General features: G+C 38.2%; 2 protein-coding genes across 2 annotated transcripts; one reads left to right on the forward strand and one right to left on the reverse strand.

The window, feature by feature from the left end:
• Positions 1-2,192: 2,192 nt before the first annotated feature.
• LOC144656766 (small ribosomal subunit protein mS22-like) lies at positions 2,193-11,673 on the reverse strand. The gene is made up of 7 exons (XM_078517001.1): positions 11,383-11,673; positions 10,410-10,574; positions 8,164-8,307; positions 7,505-7,588; positions 5,578-5,723; positions 3,912-4,020; positions 2,193-2,321 (listed from the first exon to the last, which is right to left on the reverse strand). Exons 1-7 carry the CDS (start codon positions 11,623-11,625, stop codon positions 2,226-2,228), a joined length of 987 nt encoding a protein of 328 aa, XP_078373127.1. The 5' UTR covers positions 11,626-11,673; the 3' UTR covers positions 2,193-2,225.
• A 250-nt stretch (positions 11,674-11,923) lies between these two features.
• LOC144656839 (xyloside xylosyltransferase 1-like) lies at positions 11,924-15,956 on the forward strand. Its single transcript, XM_078517083.1, has 2 exons — positions 11,924-12,861; positions 13,895-15,956. Exons 1-2 carry the CDS (start codon positions 11,941-11,943, stop codon positions 14,507-14,509), a joined length of 1,536 nt encoding a protein of 511 aa, XP_078373209.1. The 5' UTR covers positions 11,924-11,940; the 3' UTR covers positions 14,510-15,956.
• Positions 15,957-17,893: the final 1,937 nt, after the last annotated feature.

Here is a 17,893-nt window from a genome sequence, read left to right on the forward strand (position 1 = left end):
ATTGAATGTATTGATTATTCATGAATTTTTGACTGCCGGGTATCTAGTCTTTTGAACAACCGTGCCCGTGAGTCGAGGATTTTATAGTACGCCGAAGCCAAGAGAATTCGTCCACAACAAAAGCAAAACATTATTTAGAATAGCTTCGCATTTCTCAGCAAATATCGAATACTCTCGCAGGGTTTCAACTTCAGTTTTTGTAGAAATTATTCTATAAGAGTTGACACCGGAGTCAGAGTACGAATTTTTTCTAAGTGTCGAAGAATCAAGATTTTGTAGTATGCCCAAGCTCGAAAATTTCCTCAAACACAAAGCCAAAACTATAATTGAAATCGCTTGGCATTTCTAAGCAAAGATCTATAGTTTTGAGGAGGATTGGATTGGTTTTTCCGTGGAAATTCTAGAATAATTTCAGACTGCCGGGTATGTAGTATTTTGAAAACACTTCCCGGCTGCCGGGTATCTAGACACAATGGTTATTTAAAGTTGGCAATGGTCACGAGATCAGACGGAATGTCTGACGTAACACATTTTAAAAAATGTCACGCGAACTCTATAAAAATACAGCGCTCGCAAATGAATAATCTTTGCCTCGGTTTATGAGGTGGGTGGTATTCCACTCGATTTTTGAGGGAGGGGGGGGGGGGGTTAGGGGGCTATTTGTTCTGAGGAAAAACTCTTTCCAAATTTGGTGTATTTGCAAGAATTTTTTTACCAGCACAACCCTCTGCAAGATGTGTATTGCACCATCCATGTTTACCAGATGGGGCCTGCAATGATTTATTTCCAGTGCTTACTTCTGTACGATCTCTTTTTTTTTTCTACTTTTTTGTGCAAGATTTTTTTTGTAATTTCCCAACCTCCCCCCCCCCCCCCCCATCAAAAATTAAATGGTCCGTTCCGCCATGTGTGCTCGCATAGCCCTTGACTTTGTCACGCGATTAGGCCGCCCGCAAAATTAGATAGATTTCCGACGATTGCTTCACACAACACAACAGGTGGCATTCGCGCGCTTCTGAAGGCCATCACAGAAAGTCGATCTTTGCAACACGCCCAAAACAGGTAATTAACTTTAAAAAACCACTTTGTACTTTTGATGTAGTGAGAGTTCTGAAGGGGATTAGAAATCCCATTTCCCAGCCTATGTTTTGTTAAAATTTTAGTTCCAGCAATGAATTTTTTGGGAAATCTCAGTGCACGGAAAATCTGGGCTCAAACGCACTACATGTATGCAGCAATTGTGGTGTTCTAATTGTTGTATTTATACTATCACTTCTTTCAAACTTTTTCATTTGTTCTTGAGTTTAGAGAATGATGCTTTGCGTGGATATATTTCCTGGGTCAACCACCTTATTATAAAAATATCCACGCGGAAATCGGTAAATCCCTTCTTTTACTGAAATCCTCAACTTTACACATCCGTATCAACGTTCTCTCCAGTACTTTGGGTGAACAATTCATAAGAATGTATAATTTACAATTTTCCGTGTGTGTTACTAGGTTAGTGGAGGAGGCGTTTAAGTTAAGCTGATAGGTTTTCGAGAGAGAAAAATGTGCGTGTTTTGCCGCGTGGGGTGTGGGTATGGTCGCGTCAAAACGAATATCGGTCCAATTTATGAACTGGGCAAACCAATAAAAACAGTGGAATGCCACTTTCCCGAATCTCCTGATAACTCAAACCAAATCGTTCCCTTTTCCTTTGCTTCAATAAGTCGAACACTGAAACTTTTTTATAACAGTAGATGGGAAAGGGGATAACACTGTAAAAATTATTCCACAAGCGCGCGTTGGATATGAGATGGAAGATAGCCAAAGAGGCGCGTGGCATGGAGTTGGCTATAACGATCTCATATCCGACAAGCGCGAGTGGAATTATTGTTTTATTAAAAACGCCCTAAGAATTGCAATATTTGAGCTCCCCAGCTGTTTTCGTTGACGCGTATCGGCTACCATTTTGTGGTCAATGGTATATGAGCTCTAATAAGATTGTCTAACAACCAATCAAAACTCAGGAATTGCAATATACCATTGCTAGTTTTTAATAAAATAATCACTCAAGCCTTGGAACCTGGAGTAAAATGTAAGAACCCACCCCACCCATCTGATAACTTGTTTGAAGCTGGATTTGCCACACGGTAAACGTTACAAATTATGTTATAAAACACCAGAAATTGTATTCACAGTTATTTTGTAAAATTTTTAATGCTGCCTTTAATTTACACTTTTTATGACGCCTCTACATTTTTCTCTCTGTTAACTTGTAGCATGTAAGCTTCTAATTTTTCCAATAACCCTGGTGACCCATGTCTTCTGACGTACGCCTGTAAGCAGCAAATACAAAAAGATTACAAATATGTACACAAAACTTAGGGTGGTAAAGGGGTTATGCGTGACTTGTGATTTGAGAAAAAGTAGTGTGTGACACACACGTGAAAACAGCTCAAATCTGGCCGTGATCAATAAATTTCCCGGGGGGGGGGGGGGTACTCAAAAAAGTTTTATACGGGGAGGCTCCGCCCCAAGTTCTAACCCCTTACCCTTTTATATACCATTTTTGACAGAAATTGTACCCCTTTCGTATACCTTTTACTGAAAAATTACCCCTCTCATATACCTGAGAGACATGGCGTGGACTTAAAATAGGACGTTTTCTTGTCATTTTTATGTAGCGCTTAAAGATGAATTCCAGTCCGTACTGCGCAATCTCGGCTGCAATGTTTATGTGAGCCCACACGAAGGGAATGTTTACAAGCAAAACTAAAAATTCCGCGACAAACTTACCTTTTTCTTCATTATAAACGCCAGATATCCTTGCAGAACAAATAATAACGAGTAGAGGAACCTTGACGCTATTTCAAACCGACGTTTTAGCTCATCGGAAATTCTTGAACGAAACGAACTGTAATGGCGGACTAAAAAACGTCATGTATGCTGTCACCGAAGTGTAACGTTTCAACGAATTCAAAACAAAAACGTAAACAAACCCCGAGTCTGCGCAGTACGGACTGGAAATCAGCTTTAATAAATTAAAATAATACAGCCATCAATTGCGTCTGTTCGAAATATTTTAATTAAAGGCCCTTTTAAATAGCCAAATGACAGATTTCCATACCCTTTCATATACTTAAGAAGTAAACTCCAGGTAAATGAACTAACCAGCTTTAAAGCTCATTTTCTGCAGTGATGTATATTACACACGTGATTTGTGAAGAAAATAGGCTCGTGATTCGAGGTTGGGAACCTCGCTTGACCACCCTGAAAATTATGGTATCTTGACCAAAATTAACTTAACAGCCGGGGAAACATGTGCCAGTTGATGGCGACATCACTTCTCCAAGAAGTGACTGAGACCGCGGTTTTCATCCCATATCTTGCTACATATCTAAACAACATGACGTATTTATACACGCGACGGCTTTTTGAGTACTCGCGAGCGCTTGCGCTAGTTTTTGTTTGGATCAATCAATTCGGAAATTCTTTCAGTGCTTCAACAAAGATTTGCCAAAATTGGCACTTGTTCGCCGGACTGTTAAACTTATTTATATTTTTGTAGAGTCAACTCCTACTAAAATGGTCACCATCGGGACCAGCTCTGTCTGTCTAAGAGGGGTGTCTGTCTTATAGGGAGTTTAGTAACCGTAAAAATAACTGAAAAGTACTTCTTTTTATTAAGTCCAGCTACATGTAAATACAGTTCTAAACTGAACCCCACTTCCCCACTCAAAAAAAAAAAATTGGATTGAGGGGTGGCATTTGAAATACAATAATCAAACATGTATTTCAACAACATTTGGCTGGTTTGTTGCGTAACTGTTTCCCTTGTAGCCGCAAATGGAATGGTTTGAATTATGAAGGGTGTACTGCACTGTCAAAGAAAAAGAGACAATGTTGTCCAACTTTACTGTACTTACCCGAACCATAAACAAGTCTTTCAAGTTATTACGACGCGCCTGTTCTGCTATCGTGCTCTCTGGATGACAAATATGGTGTAGTCTAATCACATGGATACAATCTTCCCAGCTGCGAATTAAAATAATTTGCACCATACATTAGTAGAATTTAATTAAGTCAGTGATCACTTATTACATGTAATAAATTGACCATATTTTTCCATGGCAAACACTCTTATAGGCCATAGAAATGGCTTCATAAAATGTTCAAAATCCAAGTAGAAGGGCTAGTTCTTTCACTGCAAAGTTTTGGATATTTTATGGTGTCATCTCTATGGCCTACAAGAGTATAGACCACATCCTCGGAGACCCAGGGGCAGTTAGTGGGGCGAAACGAAGGGAAACCGGGATGAAATCGTAGCGGCAAAAGTTTTCAAGCACGGCACGACTTTCGCCGCTACGATTTCATCCCGGTTTCCCTTCGTTTCGCCCCCACTAACTGCCCCTGGGTCTCCGAGGATGCCCAGGGGCACTTCGTGCCGTGCTTGAAAACTTTCGCCGCTACGATTTCATCCCGGTTTCCCGTCGTTTCGCCCCACTAACTGCCCCTGGGTCTCCGAGGATGTATAGACCATGGAATCATTTGGTTTTATTTGTTTTCTACAACAGCACTGGAATTATGCTGGTGAATCATAGCCAGTGCAAAATTGTGTGTACATGTGACAGCTCGTAAGATCACAGTTTTTCTACATGATGTTGAAAAAATTTGTAAAAACTAGAACTGACATAGTGACTGACATCTCACAACTTGCCAGTTTCTACCTTTTTTGAAAAAAGTTGTGGTGGCCATTATTTCATGACTTCTGAAATTTCAAATTTGCCTTGCATTGTATTACAGGTTTTGACATTTTTACGGTCATCAACCGTAACCCTGACAAAATATGCATGCGAGAATTCTCTTAGTTATACAGTTTAAGCAATAATTTGGAGAAAAAATATTATGTGAAGTAGTGTTTACTGTGCAAACTCTGAAGTTCAAAGCCCTACTAACAGTTTCATTCTTTGTTGTCCTCAATCATAATTATGGCAACAACCTGGAGACAGTGGACGAAATTCCTATTTATTTATTATTCTTAATGATAGTTGTTTTCGTTGGCGCGTATCGGCTACCATACTTACATACATACATACTTTATTTGATGAGTAGGTTGGGTAAAAAGGCAGCCAAAGGGCTGATGTGGACCTACTATACTAAAAATTAAGAATTACATTTATAAATTTAAAACTAGCACACTAACTAACACTAAGATAAAAAGAAGAGAAATTTACATACAACATTAAAAATATAATAGATTAAAAATTAAAAATATATAAAATCATCATTTTTATTAGCGACTACTGTTGCCCCCTTGTCAAATGAAAAATTGTCTATAATTTTAACATGTTTATGTAAAGTTTGTTTAAAAGAATAAGAATTATCTGGTACTTTACTTGTGGCGAATTGTAACATGTTTATGTAAAGTTTGTTTAAAAGAATAAGAATTATCTGGTACTTTACTTGTGGCGAATTGTATATGAGCTCATATACCATTGCCTGTTAACCAATCAAAATGCAGGAATTGCAATGTACCATTGCTAGTTTTTATAATTTGCATATAGGAGTCCAAACAAGCAAGGGAGCACTTACTGTTCTCTGTTCATCATGTCCTCCAGTATCTCTAAGATCCTCTGAGTTTTTGTGAGATAATAAACGAGTCCTCCAAAATGTCTTGTTGATCTCAAAACATCAAATTTCTTATTTTTAAAGATGTCTTCATATGTCTGGTGGTGAACCTTGTAAATTAAAACATAAGTCAAAACACTAAGTTTAATCCAACCAATAGCTTCTTTCGTATATTAAGATTTTCTTCAATCTCTGTCTACCTTCATCTAAATGAACGGATGTTGTTGTACATACAGATGCCATAGAAAATTAAGTGACAAAGAAACAAAACTTAGGTCATTATCAATCACTTAATCAACAGTTACAAGAGAACCCAGTGTTCAAATAAAAATAAGTCTCAGCTCATGGTTAATGCTGGAAATTTGTACCCAATTTATTTTGTCAAAAAGAAAAAAAGGTTACATGTGTTATCCAGCCTAGTTCTGTAGCTGAAAGCATCTAAGATTATTTTTATATTACTGTTATTTTCCTTTCTGGATGTCCATCACAGAGTCACTTGTTAGTGTTTAATTCACCAGTACCTATTCAGGGGCGGATACAGGGGGGGGGGGTGGATAGGGTGGATATCCATCCCCTATTTTTCAGTAAAAAAAATTCAAAATGTCACTTTATTTGAAATAGAAAATAAAGAAAGAAAGAAAAATTAGCTCTCGCTCGTGTCTGGTTGTTGTTACGTCACGTTTCGCCATCTGCCGCCACTTTTCGTGCAAAAGTTCGCAAGGAAGCCATATGACAACGCCTAGTGATTCTGATTGGCTCATTATTGCAAAATTTGCAGGAAAACGTTCGCGCTTACCAACCCATGTGCTCAGACGATGCTCAGGTTTGATGGCAATCTCGTTCCCAGGGTCTTGTGGGTAATTTCCAAGATGGCGGGTCGACCCATCCACCCCCCCCCCCTCCCCTTTTGAAATCCTGGATCCGCCCCTACTATTTATAGTTCTGGGTTGTGAGAGACACTGTAAGAGTAAAGTGACAAGCCCAATACACAACACAGTGACCACACTGGGGTTTCAAAATGTTTAAAGTAGGCGCCAGCAACTGGAAGAGTAAAAGGCTGTCACAAAGCCAAAATGTTTGTCACAAGCTGACTGCTATGACCAGAGTCACCTGTGACATATAATCAAGTAGCTGGCAGAAGTCTGGCAGTCACTGGCAGCTTGTTTGAAAACCCTGCCACAGCAGGGGCTCAAACCCAGAAGACTCAACCTGGAGTCCAGTGCATGTCAGAGAGGTACTGTGAGAGTTAAGTGTCTTATATGTACCCAAGAACAGTGCTGGAAATTACTGTCAGTCATCGGACATTGTCCGATCAAATATGCCAAAATGTCTGGCCAATTTTGCAATATGTTCGGACATGATGTCCAAGAACTTACGTGACTGTGTCTTGGAAAATTCAATGTGTTTGATTTAAAATAGGGGTATCAAATGGTCTTTGCGAGCATTTGCGAGCATGCGAGCACAGCGTTTTTCTTTGCGAGCACGAGCATTGACAAAAATTAGCCTTGCGAGCAACGAGCACTTTTCAAAAACCTACCTCTACTAAAAACCGAGCATGCGAGCACTTGTAAAAATGTGCGAGCACGAGCAAACGAGCACCCACTAAAATTTTGCGAGCATTGCGAGCACTGCGACATTTTGAGGGACCATTCTTGACTCCTTAAAATGCGAATTATTGATGTCTGACCAATTTTCTAATATGTCCGTTCAAAATAAAAGTTTGGAAGGACACATGTCCTATTAAGTAAGAAAAATTATTTCCAGCACTGCAAGAACACCCATGTCAGGCTTGACCTTTTTTCACTTTGTCATCTAGACCTTACACCAGACACACTTGACTAGTCTCTTATGGTGACCACACCTGCTATGACTGTAAACACTACTAACTTACTCTTATGTAATCTGCTGAGTCAGGCTCAAATTGAACGCATGCCAGATCAAGAATGTCTTCATGTCGGTTCTGTTGAAACACAGTCTGCAAGAAGAGTATTATAAAAATAACATTTGAAGTAGCAGAGGCATTGGAGGGTTCTGGAAGGTGGGGTCACTAAGATTGTCCCAAAAGTACTCAACAGGTTTTCATATTTGATATTTGAAGCAGCTTTTTTCTGTTCTAGCAACTTTTTGTATTCTTAGCAGTTTAGAGTTTAGAGTTAAGCATTTAGCAATTTTCATTTGGGGGAGCTAGAGCCCCCCCCCCCCCTCCCCCCTGCTCCGCGGCCTATGAGTAGGATACTTGTGTTAGTAAATTACTTTTGTACTTATAAATAGATCATGTTTTGGTAAGTAATTTACTGTTTGCAACTGGCATGTTTGTTCTTTACAAAAAGCCCCCTAAAAAGGTTTGATATGTACATGCAGTGCTTTAAATTTATCTTTGTTTTTAAAATTTTCAAACTGGTTTCAGTATCACAATCTGAAAGGGAAATAAAATCAAACTACAGGTACATATGACTCAGAATAAATGAAAGAAATCCCCTGATTGAGTTCAACAAGCAAAGTTTCACTGAAGTGAAAACTTATCACAAACAGGTAAAATGGCTACATTACCTTAAGTCCTTCATCACTGAGGAGTTCTGGCATTTCATATTTTCTTCCAGGCTTGGGAAAGTATATAAAATTCATTCTATCTCTTTCTTCCCATGATGCTTTCCGTAATCTTCCACTTGGCTCTCTTACTGTTATAAATCTTGTCTGAAAATAAACATTTTACTTAATAATAATTATTGCTTTAGATGCATCAACAAGCATGTTAATTAAAGCCACAGCTAAATGTTATATTTTGTTTTGTTTGTGGACAATGAAATTGAAAAAGGGAAGAAAACTAGACCTTAAATTAAAATGTCAGCTCATAATAATAATAATAATAATAATAATTATGGTTTATTTGCATTCCAACAATATTGGCTCTTCTATGCAAACTGAATTAAAAACTAAGATATAAGACTAAGATATAAATAAAACTATGATAAAAAGTTATTATATAATGTATAATAATTTACTAACAATTAGGGCTGTCACTAAGGGCCGGGGGCCGGGGATTTTCCCCGGATACGACTTTGAGCCCCGGCTACTTTGATACAAAACCAAATCATTGGAAAGTGAAATATACATCAAATTACAAAATTGTGAATTAAAAAACAAACCAAAAGTTTATTAGTACAAATTACAATTCACCTTTTAAAGAGAGCGGTTTCCCATTCATGCGAGACTGTGATTGAAAACACTTAAATATTGAACAATGCAATCTTCCTTTGAAAGCGCTTGATTTTACGACGTGTTAGTTTCATTCGGATTCTCTTGTTGTCAGAGTTTCGGGCTCCGCGTGAAAATCTCATCGAAAAAACAGAAGGCAAAAGTGATTTACATGAACAAAGAAAACTGGATTCCCTCAAAAACAGTTTGGGCTTTAGCATTTCTCTTTCAAATCGACCATGGGGATGATGCGTGAAGGAATTTTTACAAGACAAGGACTTGCACACACAAAAAAAGTGGTCGATCAGTTAACTGCAAACTTGCAACATAATGCATGTGTTCTCCCCTTGCCTATTTTAATGCTGTTTTAATCAGCTACGCCTACATGCCAATAAACACAGATCAGTCATACAGGGCTTGTATGCGTTCAAGAAAGGCAAACAAAAACATACCATTTTGACGTTTCCAACACGTACCCGACGCCATGTTTTTTGGCTCTTGGTCACGAGTTACTTTCACTCATTCCCCCAATCCCAGTCTTTCTTAACTTCTCTTTTCTGTCACGCCATTAGTCCCAAGTCAGGCCGTTTTAAATCCCAAAATAAACGATAACTTTCAAAAATTTGTCAGAGTCTTGTTGAATGCCGTAGAGAAAGAGAAAGTAGTAAGTTACAGTGGTGTAAAAATTGCATAAAAACAAATTCATATTGGGAACAATTTTCTTGTTTCCTAAACCCTACCCCCCCCCCCCCCATCAACAGCCAACACCAGAAAAATGTTATCCCCGGCTCCATTTTTCATTTCCCTACCTACTTGAAAAATTAGTGACAGCCCTGAACAATGTTAAAAAATCTAAAAGTTAAGCTATAGTAAAAATACAACATGTTAAGATAATATGAGAAGAATCAATTTCATAAAACAAAGGAACCCCTCAATAACTTTCCCCTCAACACCCATGGACACTAAGAACGTGTGATTCCAAAATAGTGTGTAGATCCATAATTTTATCCTCCATACCTGTCCCATGGAAAGGATAAACCCTAAGATCCCCCCACCCCTCTAGAAATTCCAATTAAGCTCATACATTTCCTAGAAGTTTTTTGGCCTTTGAGAGCCCCCCCCCCCCTCCAACCCCCAGGGATTTCCTATCCCTTCTGTGGGGCCGGGGGAGTATGGACATTTTCTGCAAGCACACAACATCCAAACCCACCCACTGGCAGATTATTAGAAATTCAAAAGGAGTTCTGGAACGGGGGTTCAAACTAAAAGATTTTCAATGGGCAGGTATAGATATTTTCTGGAACTTTTAACACAATAAAGTTATGATTAACTACCCTACCATAATGATCAATGAATGCACCTGGTATTTTGTTCAATGTACTACTAGCTCTACATTATTTTTAAAAGCATAAGTTGAATCCCAATTTCTTAAACCCTCAATTTCTCAGACCTCCTGATAACCCAAACTTCACTCAGTTGAACTCTGTAATTTTACACCTGATTAAACTACTCGATTTTTCAAACCCATTTTTTGATTTACCTGAAAGCTTTGAAATTAAAAAAGTCAGGATTTTATGGTAATACAAAAACATGTTTCTTACTCTGTCATTTACACTTGTACTGATATCTGTAAAAACAAAAATTGACTCAGAAAAATGGGCTAGCTCATCGTTCTCTTCAATGATTTCATTTATCTCCTGTCTTTCATCCATTACTGGTGGCATTTCAAGGACATTTTCAGCTTTCTCCTCAATTTCATGTTGTGCCTAAAACAACCATGTAAAACATTAGTTTTTATATTTATAAGCCATAAATTTTATTAATCTTTAATACATTTATGCCAACTCTCCTGGATACGGACTGCATCTCACAGTACAGGTCACCAAATCTCCCGGATTCACTGGATTCATTGCGTTACTTTAAAGGCTTGAAATATGTGTTTTCACTCAATTTTAGCTAGGCTGATTGTTTTTTTTTTTGCGGGGGGAGGGGGGATTTTTAGCTCTGTTTTTAAACTTTGCTTTTTGAGATTGAGGGCAATTCCATTTAATAGACACACCCCCACCCCATGGATGCCATCTTTCTGTGGAGGTTTTAAAAGTCATTTTCTAAGGGGCAAAGCAGCATCTCTTGATCTTTAAACTATTTTCAAAGGGGTTAGGAAAAAGTTAATGAAGGGGTACCAAAAAATTAGTTATTTCTCTCTGGGGTATCATGTCGACACTTTGATCTTTTTTTCATATAAAGGGAAATTTTGGCAATGGGAAGGGGTGTCTATTCATAAAAGAATGGCTGTGGGCATTTAGGAGCAACTTCAGAATACCCGGCCACTTCATGTACATGTATCGGGACCTTTTGTAGAACGAGGCATAACACAATAGATTCTATTCTTATTCAATGACATGTAAATAAGTGTCCGGGTATTCTGAAGTTTAGCTGGCATTTATTTTAGGTTGGCATCTCTGTTAATATTAATTAAATTATTTATATACATAATTATTTTAACGGAAATTGCAGGAAAATATTTAAAATAGTATTAATTTCTTCTCATAATTATCAAAAAGTAAAACTCACCTCCAGAAACTCTGCATCTGTCATTAGTTTGTATGATGGAACATCAAGATTTTGTTTTCGTGCAGCAAATATTTTGTCCAAGTTCCGACCTGATATTTTCTTTAATGTTTTCTGAACCTCGTGATTATCAAAAGGGGGGATGTTAGGATTGATTTTAGGAGTTTCGTGGCTGCAAAACGTCCGTAAAACAAGCGATCTTAACGGAAATTTGAAGGACCGAAGATGTCTGCACGTGGCCGCCATTTTGGTTTTGGTTAATAACTGCTGACCGCTCTGATCGACTGTTGCTGTTACATTTTTTACCATGGGCGGGAGAGCCAGGGATGAAAAACAAAAACAAAACAAATAAGCTCGAGAACTCATTTGAGGGATAAAAATTTAGCTCTTTCATTCGTTAAGAATATTTGGTTGAAGTATGTAAAATAAATTAATTTGTTCTCTCTTCTTCTAGGAAAGCATGGATCTCTCCATAGCAAATCCCGTCCCCTACCCACTTAGGCTCGCTCCAGCTCGACCACCTTCGCTTCCCCCTGAAATACGAACGCCACGAAGTCCAAGATGGCGGTCGCAACAAGTTTGATTCGATATTGCATGAGGCATCCCGTTCGTATTCTCGTTATAGGACTTCTTTTGGTTTTGGTTATCGCCAGTAGATTTCTCTACTCTTCAGTTCCAGAAAATCAACCTATCCAGGAAATAAATCTTATGGCGGGAAATTTAGCCCAACAACACCGTCACAAAAACATTGACAAGAAACAGAACTCTGCGAACACACTGCAGGAAAAACATCCTATTTCCTCTGAAAAAAGTGCCCTGGCAATGGCAGATCCAAATGGTAGTCAACCTAAAGAGCATGAGAGTGATTTATCCCAAATTTCGCTGGAGAAATCCAATGAAAATAAAATAAACTTAAAAGAAGCTAAAGACGAGAAGTCTGATAATGACTTAAACCATCGGAAAAATATTCCGGATAATGAAAGGCTACATAAGAATGCAGGACAGCTATCACCGTTTGAAAGCGAAACAAACGACGAAGAAGTCGCGAAGAGGACAGCATTTTTGGAAGAAAAAGCTTTTGTGGGTGACCATAACAAGTCTCTGAAGTCTGGGAAAGTTTCTAAACACAATGGTAAAAAAGCTGAAGATAGGCTCGCTGCAAACAAAGATAGAGGAAAAATAAGTGAGAAAAAGGACTTAAAGTCTGGTTCATCACAACAAGAGAACAATATCTTGATGATACTGGCCAAAGTTGGACAGACAAGCCCCCTTGCTAAAAGATTCAAGCGCTGCGTATTGTCGATATGCGAGCACTCAAGCATAAAGCTAACTTTTCACATTATAACAGACACACTTGGAAAGCTTACTTGTGAGGATACATTTAATCAAGCCGGTAAAGTATGCAAGAGTGGGTTAAATGTGACATATTATGATGTCGACAAGGTATCCAAGAAAATTGAGCCAATCACTAAAGAAATTCAGGTATGTGATTGACACTGTTTCCAAGGTAACCATATAAGAGTTCTTAAACAATTTTTTGTAGACAAATAAAATCCATTCCTAAATAGACTGTGAATAGTCCCTCTACTAGGCCTGCTCGATTTCCAGCCACTTTTTCAGGAGACCCAAGAAGGTGACGGAAATCGAGCCTATCCCTCTACATGTATTTCTTTATTGTGCTGAAATTGTTGGGCGACACATTTGATCTTGGTGGGTGTGCAACAAGTGCGGACTGCAGACCTACAGACTGGCACTCCAGCTGGCTTGAATAGTGCTCTGGTTAGCCTGAATTACATTCAAGTTAGCCTGAATATCGCTCAGGTTAACCTGTTAATGGTTAGCTCTCAATACTTTTAATGGTAACACAATATATACTTAAAAAAATCTGCTGCCCTGCAGTCTGCATTTGTCGCACACCAATCTTGGTGTACAGAAGCCATGTTTAATAATTTTGGGGTGCAAAAATTGGTGAGAAGGGAAACCTCTGGGTATGCAGTATTATTTGATGTACCCCTGTCCACAAACCCAGGGTTAAATATAACATTAATATTTATTCTGAAAATATGTATTTCAAAATCTTCCGTTATAAGATATTTCTGGGAATGGATATTACAGTGTAGCTTCCATGCTTGCACAACAATAGTAACCTGGGGTTGAGAAAGTGTGGTTTCAGAAAAATCTTCTGTGATTGTAGGTTTAAGATTTTAGTCCATTAACTTGCAAAATACAAACTTGACCAATATTTACAAAAGTGTTGTTCAAGGAAATATCCATACCCTCTCAACAGAAGATTTTTTTGGTTTGAACAAAAAGTTGAGCTTAGCTTCATACGTTCCTTTTAAATCTTTGCTTTTGAGACCCCCACTCACTTGGAATTTTCGTTGACCTCCGATGGGGTTGGTATGGATATTTTGTGAAGCTGCACAATACAGCGGTTCCAATACAGACTTTACATTAGTTCTGGAACATCTAAATGAATGATATTGCTTTTTAATATCACTTTGTTTTCTTGCAGAATCTGTTCAGCAGTAGTTCTCATTCGTATTACAATCATCCCTTATTCTTTGTATCCACTGCAATACATCACGTCTTGCCTAAAAACATGATGCGCATCATTTCACTGGACTCAGACCTGTTTTTCAAGACAGACATCAAGCAGTTATTTGCAATGTTTGATACATTTAACTCCAGCACTATTTTTGGTTTAGCAAGGGAACAGCAACCAGTCTACAGACATATTTTGCACATGTATCGCGACAGAAATCCAGGCACAAAAGTTGGCGAACCACCTCCAGATGGACTTACAGGCTTTAACAGTGGTGTCCTCTTGATAAACCTACACAAAATGCGGGAATCAAAAATGTACAACCACCTACTGCACAACAATGTGGTAAAGCAGATTGCAAACAAGTATACTTTTCAAGGACATCTAGGGGACCAAGATTTTTACACATTGCTCAATTTGGATCACCCTGATCTTTTTCAAGTTCTTCCCTGCTCGTGGAATCGCCAGCTATGTACATGGTGGAGAGACAATGGTTATGCACAAGTCTTTGACTCGTACTTTAACTGCCCTGAACCTATTCATGTTTACCATGGAAACTGTGGAACGAAAATGCCCAATGAGTAATATAATTATCCCAGATGAGAAGAATCTGATTTTTATTACAGATGCAAAAAAGGTCATTAAATGGAACCAGAAGCACTCAGCCAGCAGCACATAATTACAGATCTCTGTATATCAATTAAATATACATGTACAGTCAACTGTCGTTACAGTGGATATGCTCGGGGCGTCATTTAGTGTCTGTTTATAGCGAGAGTCTGTGATAGTGGAGTCATTTCCAGTCAAACCTCTTGTGTCGGGGATCTGAATTTTGTCTGTAATAGCGAGTGTCCGCAATAGTAGTGTGTCAGCAAGGCGAGAGTTGACTGTGTTAAACAATTAGCTCTGAGAATTGCTTTTCTTTAAGCATTCTTTCAGGTCAGACTGCCTAACAAGTTGAAGGAAGGGGACATTAGTTTTATTTCCTTTTCTGGCTATAGAGAGAGGCACAACTGCTGTGACAAATAAAGTATCTTGCCCAAAAGGACGCCCAAGGACACTTTGAGTGCCAGGCTTACAGCCAGCCTGTTCACAGCCTCTCTGTTTTTTAATGCAAAAAAAGAAACACAAAGGAATCAGTGAGCAAAGCAAGCACGAAGCATGAGGGATGCTGGATTCCAGTTCTCAAGCGGTTCTTTTCCTGCATTAAACAATTGAAAACAAAAAATATGAAAAAATAGAGGGCTTTGAACAGTCGGGAACTCTTGACCTAAAGGCCAGTGAATACTGATTGAACCGACTACATGTGAAATAACTTCACCCTCTGGATGGGGGTAGTAAAAGCTACCAGTAGAAACTCATCCATGTTCCATGAATCTTATTGGTTCTCCCATTGTTTTCTAATCACTGATTTTTCGATTAAACACAATAATTATGTGTGTTGCTCTTTAAAAAGACAATAATATTGTTTGTTTTTTTTGGCCTAAAAGTGCATAAAATTATAAGTTTCTTTTAGGGTTTCTACTAAAACAATAAGACTACTCACCTTTGTTTTCTCGGCTGCACCTTGTTGACCATTGGCTCATACAAAACTCAGACTCATATTGCTAAAATTTTATAAATTTACTCACATCACTCACTCTTATACCAGCCAGACAATAAACAGTTTGATACAAACATGTTTTATAACCATTGTTTAATTATCCTATTCCTTAAAGGTTTCAAGTCATATTATACTACTAATAACAACTTATAATAGTTGACACTTTGTTTTGTAAATAATAATGAGATGTAGAGATGACAAAATGTTATAATTATATAGTATTGATAAAGACACAATATTATTTATCAGTTGTATATTTCACATTTTGCTGTATTTGATACAAATTTTTAGATTCTAGATGAGTTGTAATATATCCTAAGATCAAACTCACTACTCTGAACATAATATTCATTTGATGAAAATAATCGAAAAATTTTGTATTATGAAGTGGGGTTTGTAAAAAATTAAAATATATGAAAGATAATCTGTTGCGTGTGTATGATTTGTTTTCTCAACTGCTTATGATATCTTTAGTTTCATGGATGTGGCTGGGATTTAATTTCTCTGTTTCAAAAAGTTAAAAAAATGCAAGCTTTCGGCTAGAGTGATTTCATTCAACCCGTGAAACAACGCTTAACATTTTGCGCGTAATAGTACTATGTAAAAACTAAACAAAAGAGAACAATGTAATAAGGGTCCTAATAGTATCTAAAAGTGTAAACTTTTTCACGGGTTTAGTAAAATCACTATTGTACCTGTCTACAACCTTTAACGAATAACAAGAAAAGCGTGAACTCGGAAATATTTGCGATAAAAGATAAAATCCAGTAAAAGCTAGTTGAATCCCGATTTCTTGAACTAATTTTCGTTTCCCTTGTAGTACTTCTCTGTAAATTCCCCCCCCCCCCCCTAGTTCTATTCCATTTCTCGAACCTCCCCAGCCCCCCAGCCTAGTCTCTAGGCGTTCTCCTCCTATCTCGGGCAAGCGCGAGGTCCACGTAAGGGCCTGGGAACGGGTTGGCGTTCCGGCCGGAGTGTCATTCGGTGACGTCACGAAATTTCGCGCCAAATCGAGAAGCGGGAAGGGAACGCCTGGGTACTAGGCTGGAACCTCCCAATTTCTCGAAGCAATTTTCGTTTCCCCTGGAGGTTTAATTTAAGAAATCGGCATTCTAATAAAAATGAAGCATGTTATGGTTTTTTGTTTTGTTTTGCGTCTTTTTTTCCTTTTTACGATTATAGTTATTTAGGCTAGATTCTGTAATACCAAGATGATATCCCAAAAATGACGTCATCATTACCTTAGAAAAGTCTTGCAACGTGTTCTAACCAATCACAACAAGCATTCGAGTTGTTTAAGTTAACCAATCAGGAACAAGATAAAAAATCGTAACTAAGGTTACGCGTGTTTTACTGCCAGCTACTGCTGTTAGATACGTAGGGCAATTTTCAAGTGTCTTAAATTTAAACCAAAGTTATCACTCTGGCCAATCACAAAGGACACAGACAATCCACTAAACCAATCAAAACTCGAAGTAAATTCGTGTAGCCTGCACGAAGCGCGGGAAAACGAATGAGAATGAGTCCAAATATATTGATTTGACATAAACCTTTCACGTTTTCGATTTTTTTGAGTGAATAGAAGCGCACATATGGGACCTTGGGATGAGCCAATTATGAAAATAGTTTTGAATTTAGTACAAGGATGAGAAATAGCCATAAGGTCAAAGAAAAGACGTTACAAAGATAGGAGAATCCCATAAGTTCCCATAAGTTCGACATGGGCTCTTCGAAAGATAAAATCATAGGAATACTGTGCATGAAATAGATGAAAAGGATGTTTGGTGAAGAGAGGATAGAATTGAAAGTTGAGTTGAAGCTGAAACTGGCGAATGATCTCACACCTGTGTGACGGCCGCCAATGCAATTCAATAATTATTCAAATTTCCTTTCAATTTTGATGACGATCAAGAGGATGTGGTGAAATGGTTGCTGTAAGCAAGTGCAAAAAGCAGAGAAATGATGTACACATATAGTTTGATAGAAAGGAATAGGAAGTTTTCATAAGTTCGACATGCGTTTTTGGAAAAATCAAATCATAGGATTACTGTGCATGAGATAGATGATGGGATACCTGGTAAAAACAAAAAGGAAATATAACCCGGTATAAGATTGAGAGAAAGAAAAAGCAAAGGCCTAGAAAGGTAACGCTTGAACAAGACACTAAACGTTTACTTGCATCAATCCACTTAGGAATGTCGCGAAGCTACTGGCCCAGTGTTGTGAAGAAGGGTGAGGAGGAGGCAGCAACATGTGGTTGCAGAAATACTTTGCATGGTTGGATACCACTATGACTGGATTCGTAACAAGGACAAGCCCCCTTCTAGGCGTAGATTTTTTCCGACGGCCGAAAACTGCTCGTCTTG

Source organism: Oculina patagonica, chromosome 6, assembly GCF_052425735.1.
Source record: "Oculina patagonica isolate OP01 chromosome 6, crgOcupat, whole genome shotgun sequence".
NCBI classification, from domain to species: Eukaryota; Metazoa; Cnidaria; class Anthozoa; order Scleractinia; family Oculinidae; genus Oculina; species Oculina patagonica.

Coding starts and splice junctions, on each gene's coding strand:
- LOC144656839 (XM_078517083.1), top strand. CDS start 11,941: ATGGCGGTCGCAACAAGTTTGATTCGATATTGCATGAGGCATCCCGTT. Junction 12,862..13,894: donor CAATCACTAAAGAAATTCAG/GTATGTGATTGA, acceptor GTTTTCTTGCAG/AATCTGTTCAGCAGTAGTTC.
- LOC144656766 (XM_078517001.1), bottom strand. CDS start 11,625: ATGGCGGCCACGTGCAGACATCTTCGGTCCTTCAAATTTCCGTTAAGA. Junction 8,308..10,409: donor GTACAAGTGTAAATGACAGA/GTAAGAAACATG, acceptor GTTTATTTTCAG/ACAAGATTTATAACAGTAAG. Junction 7,589..8,163: donor TCAGTGATGAAGGACTTAAG/GTAATGTAGCCA, acceptor CTCTTCTTGCAG/ACTGTGTTTCAACAGAACCG.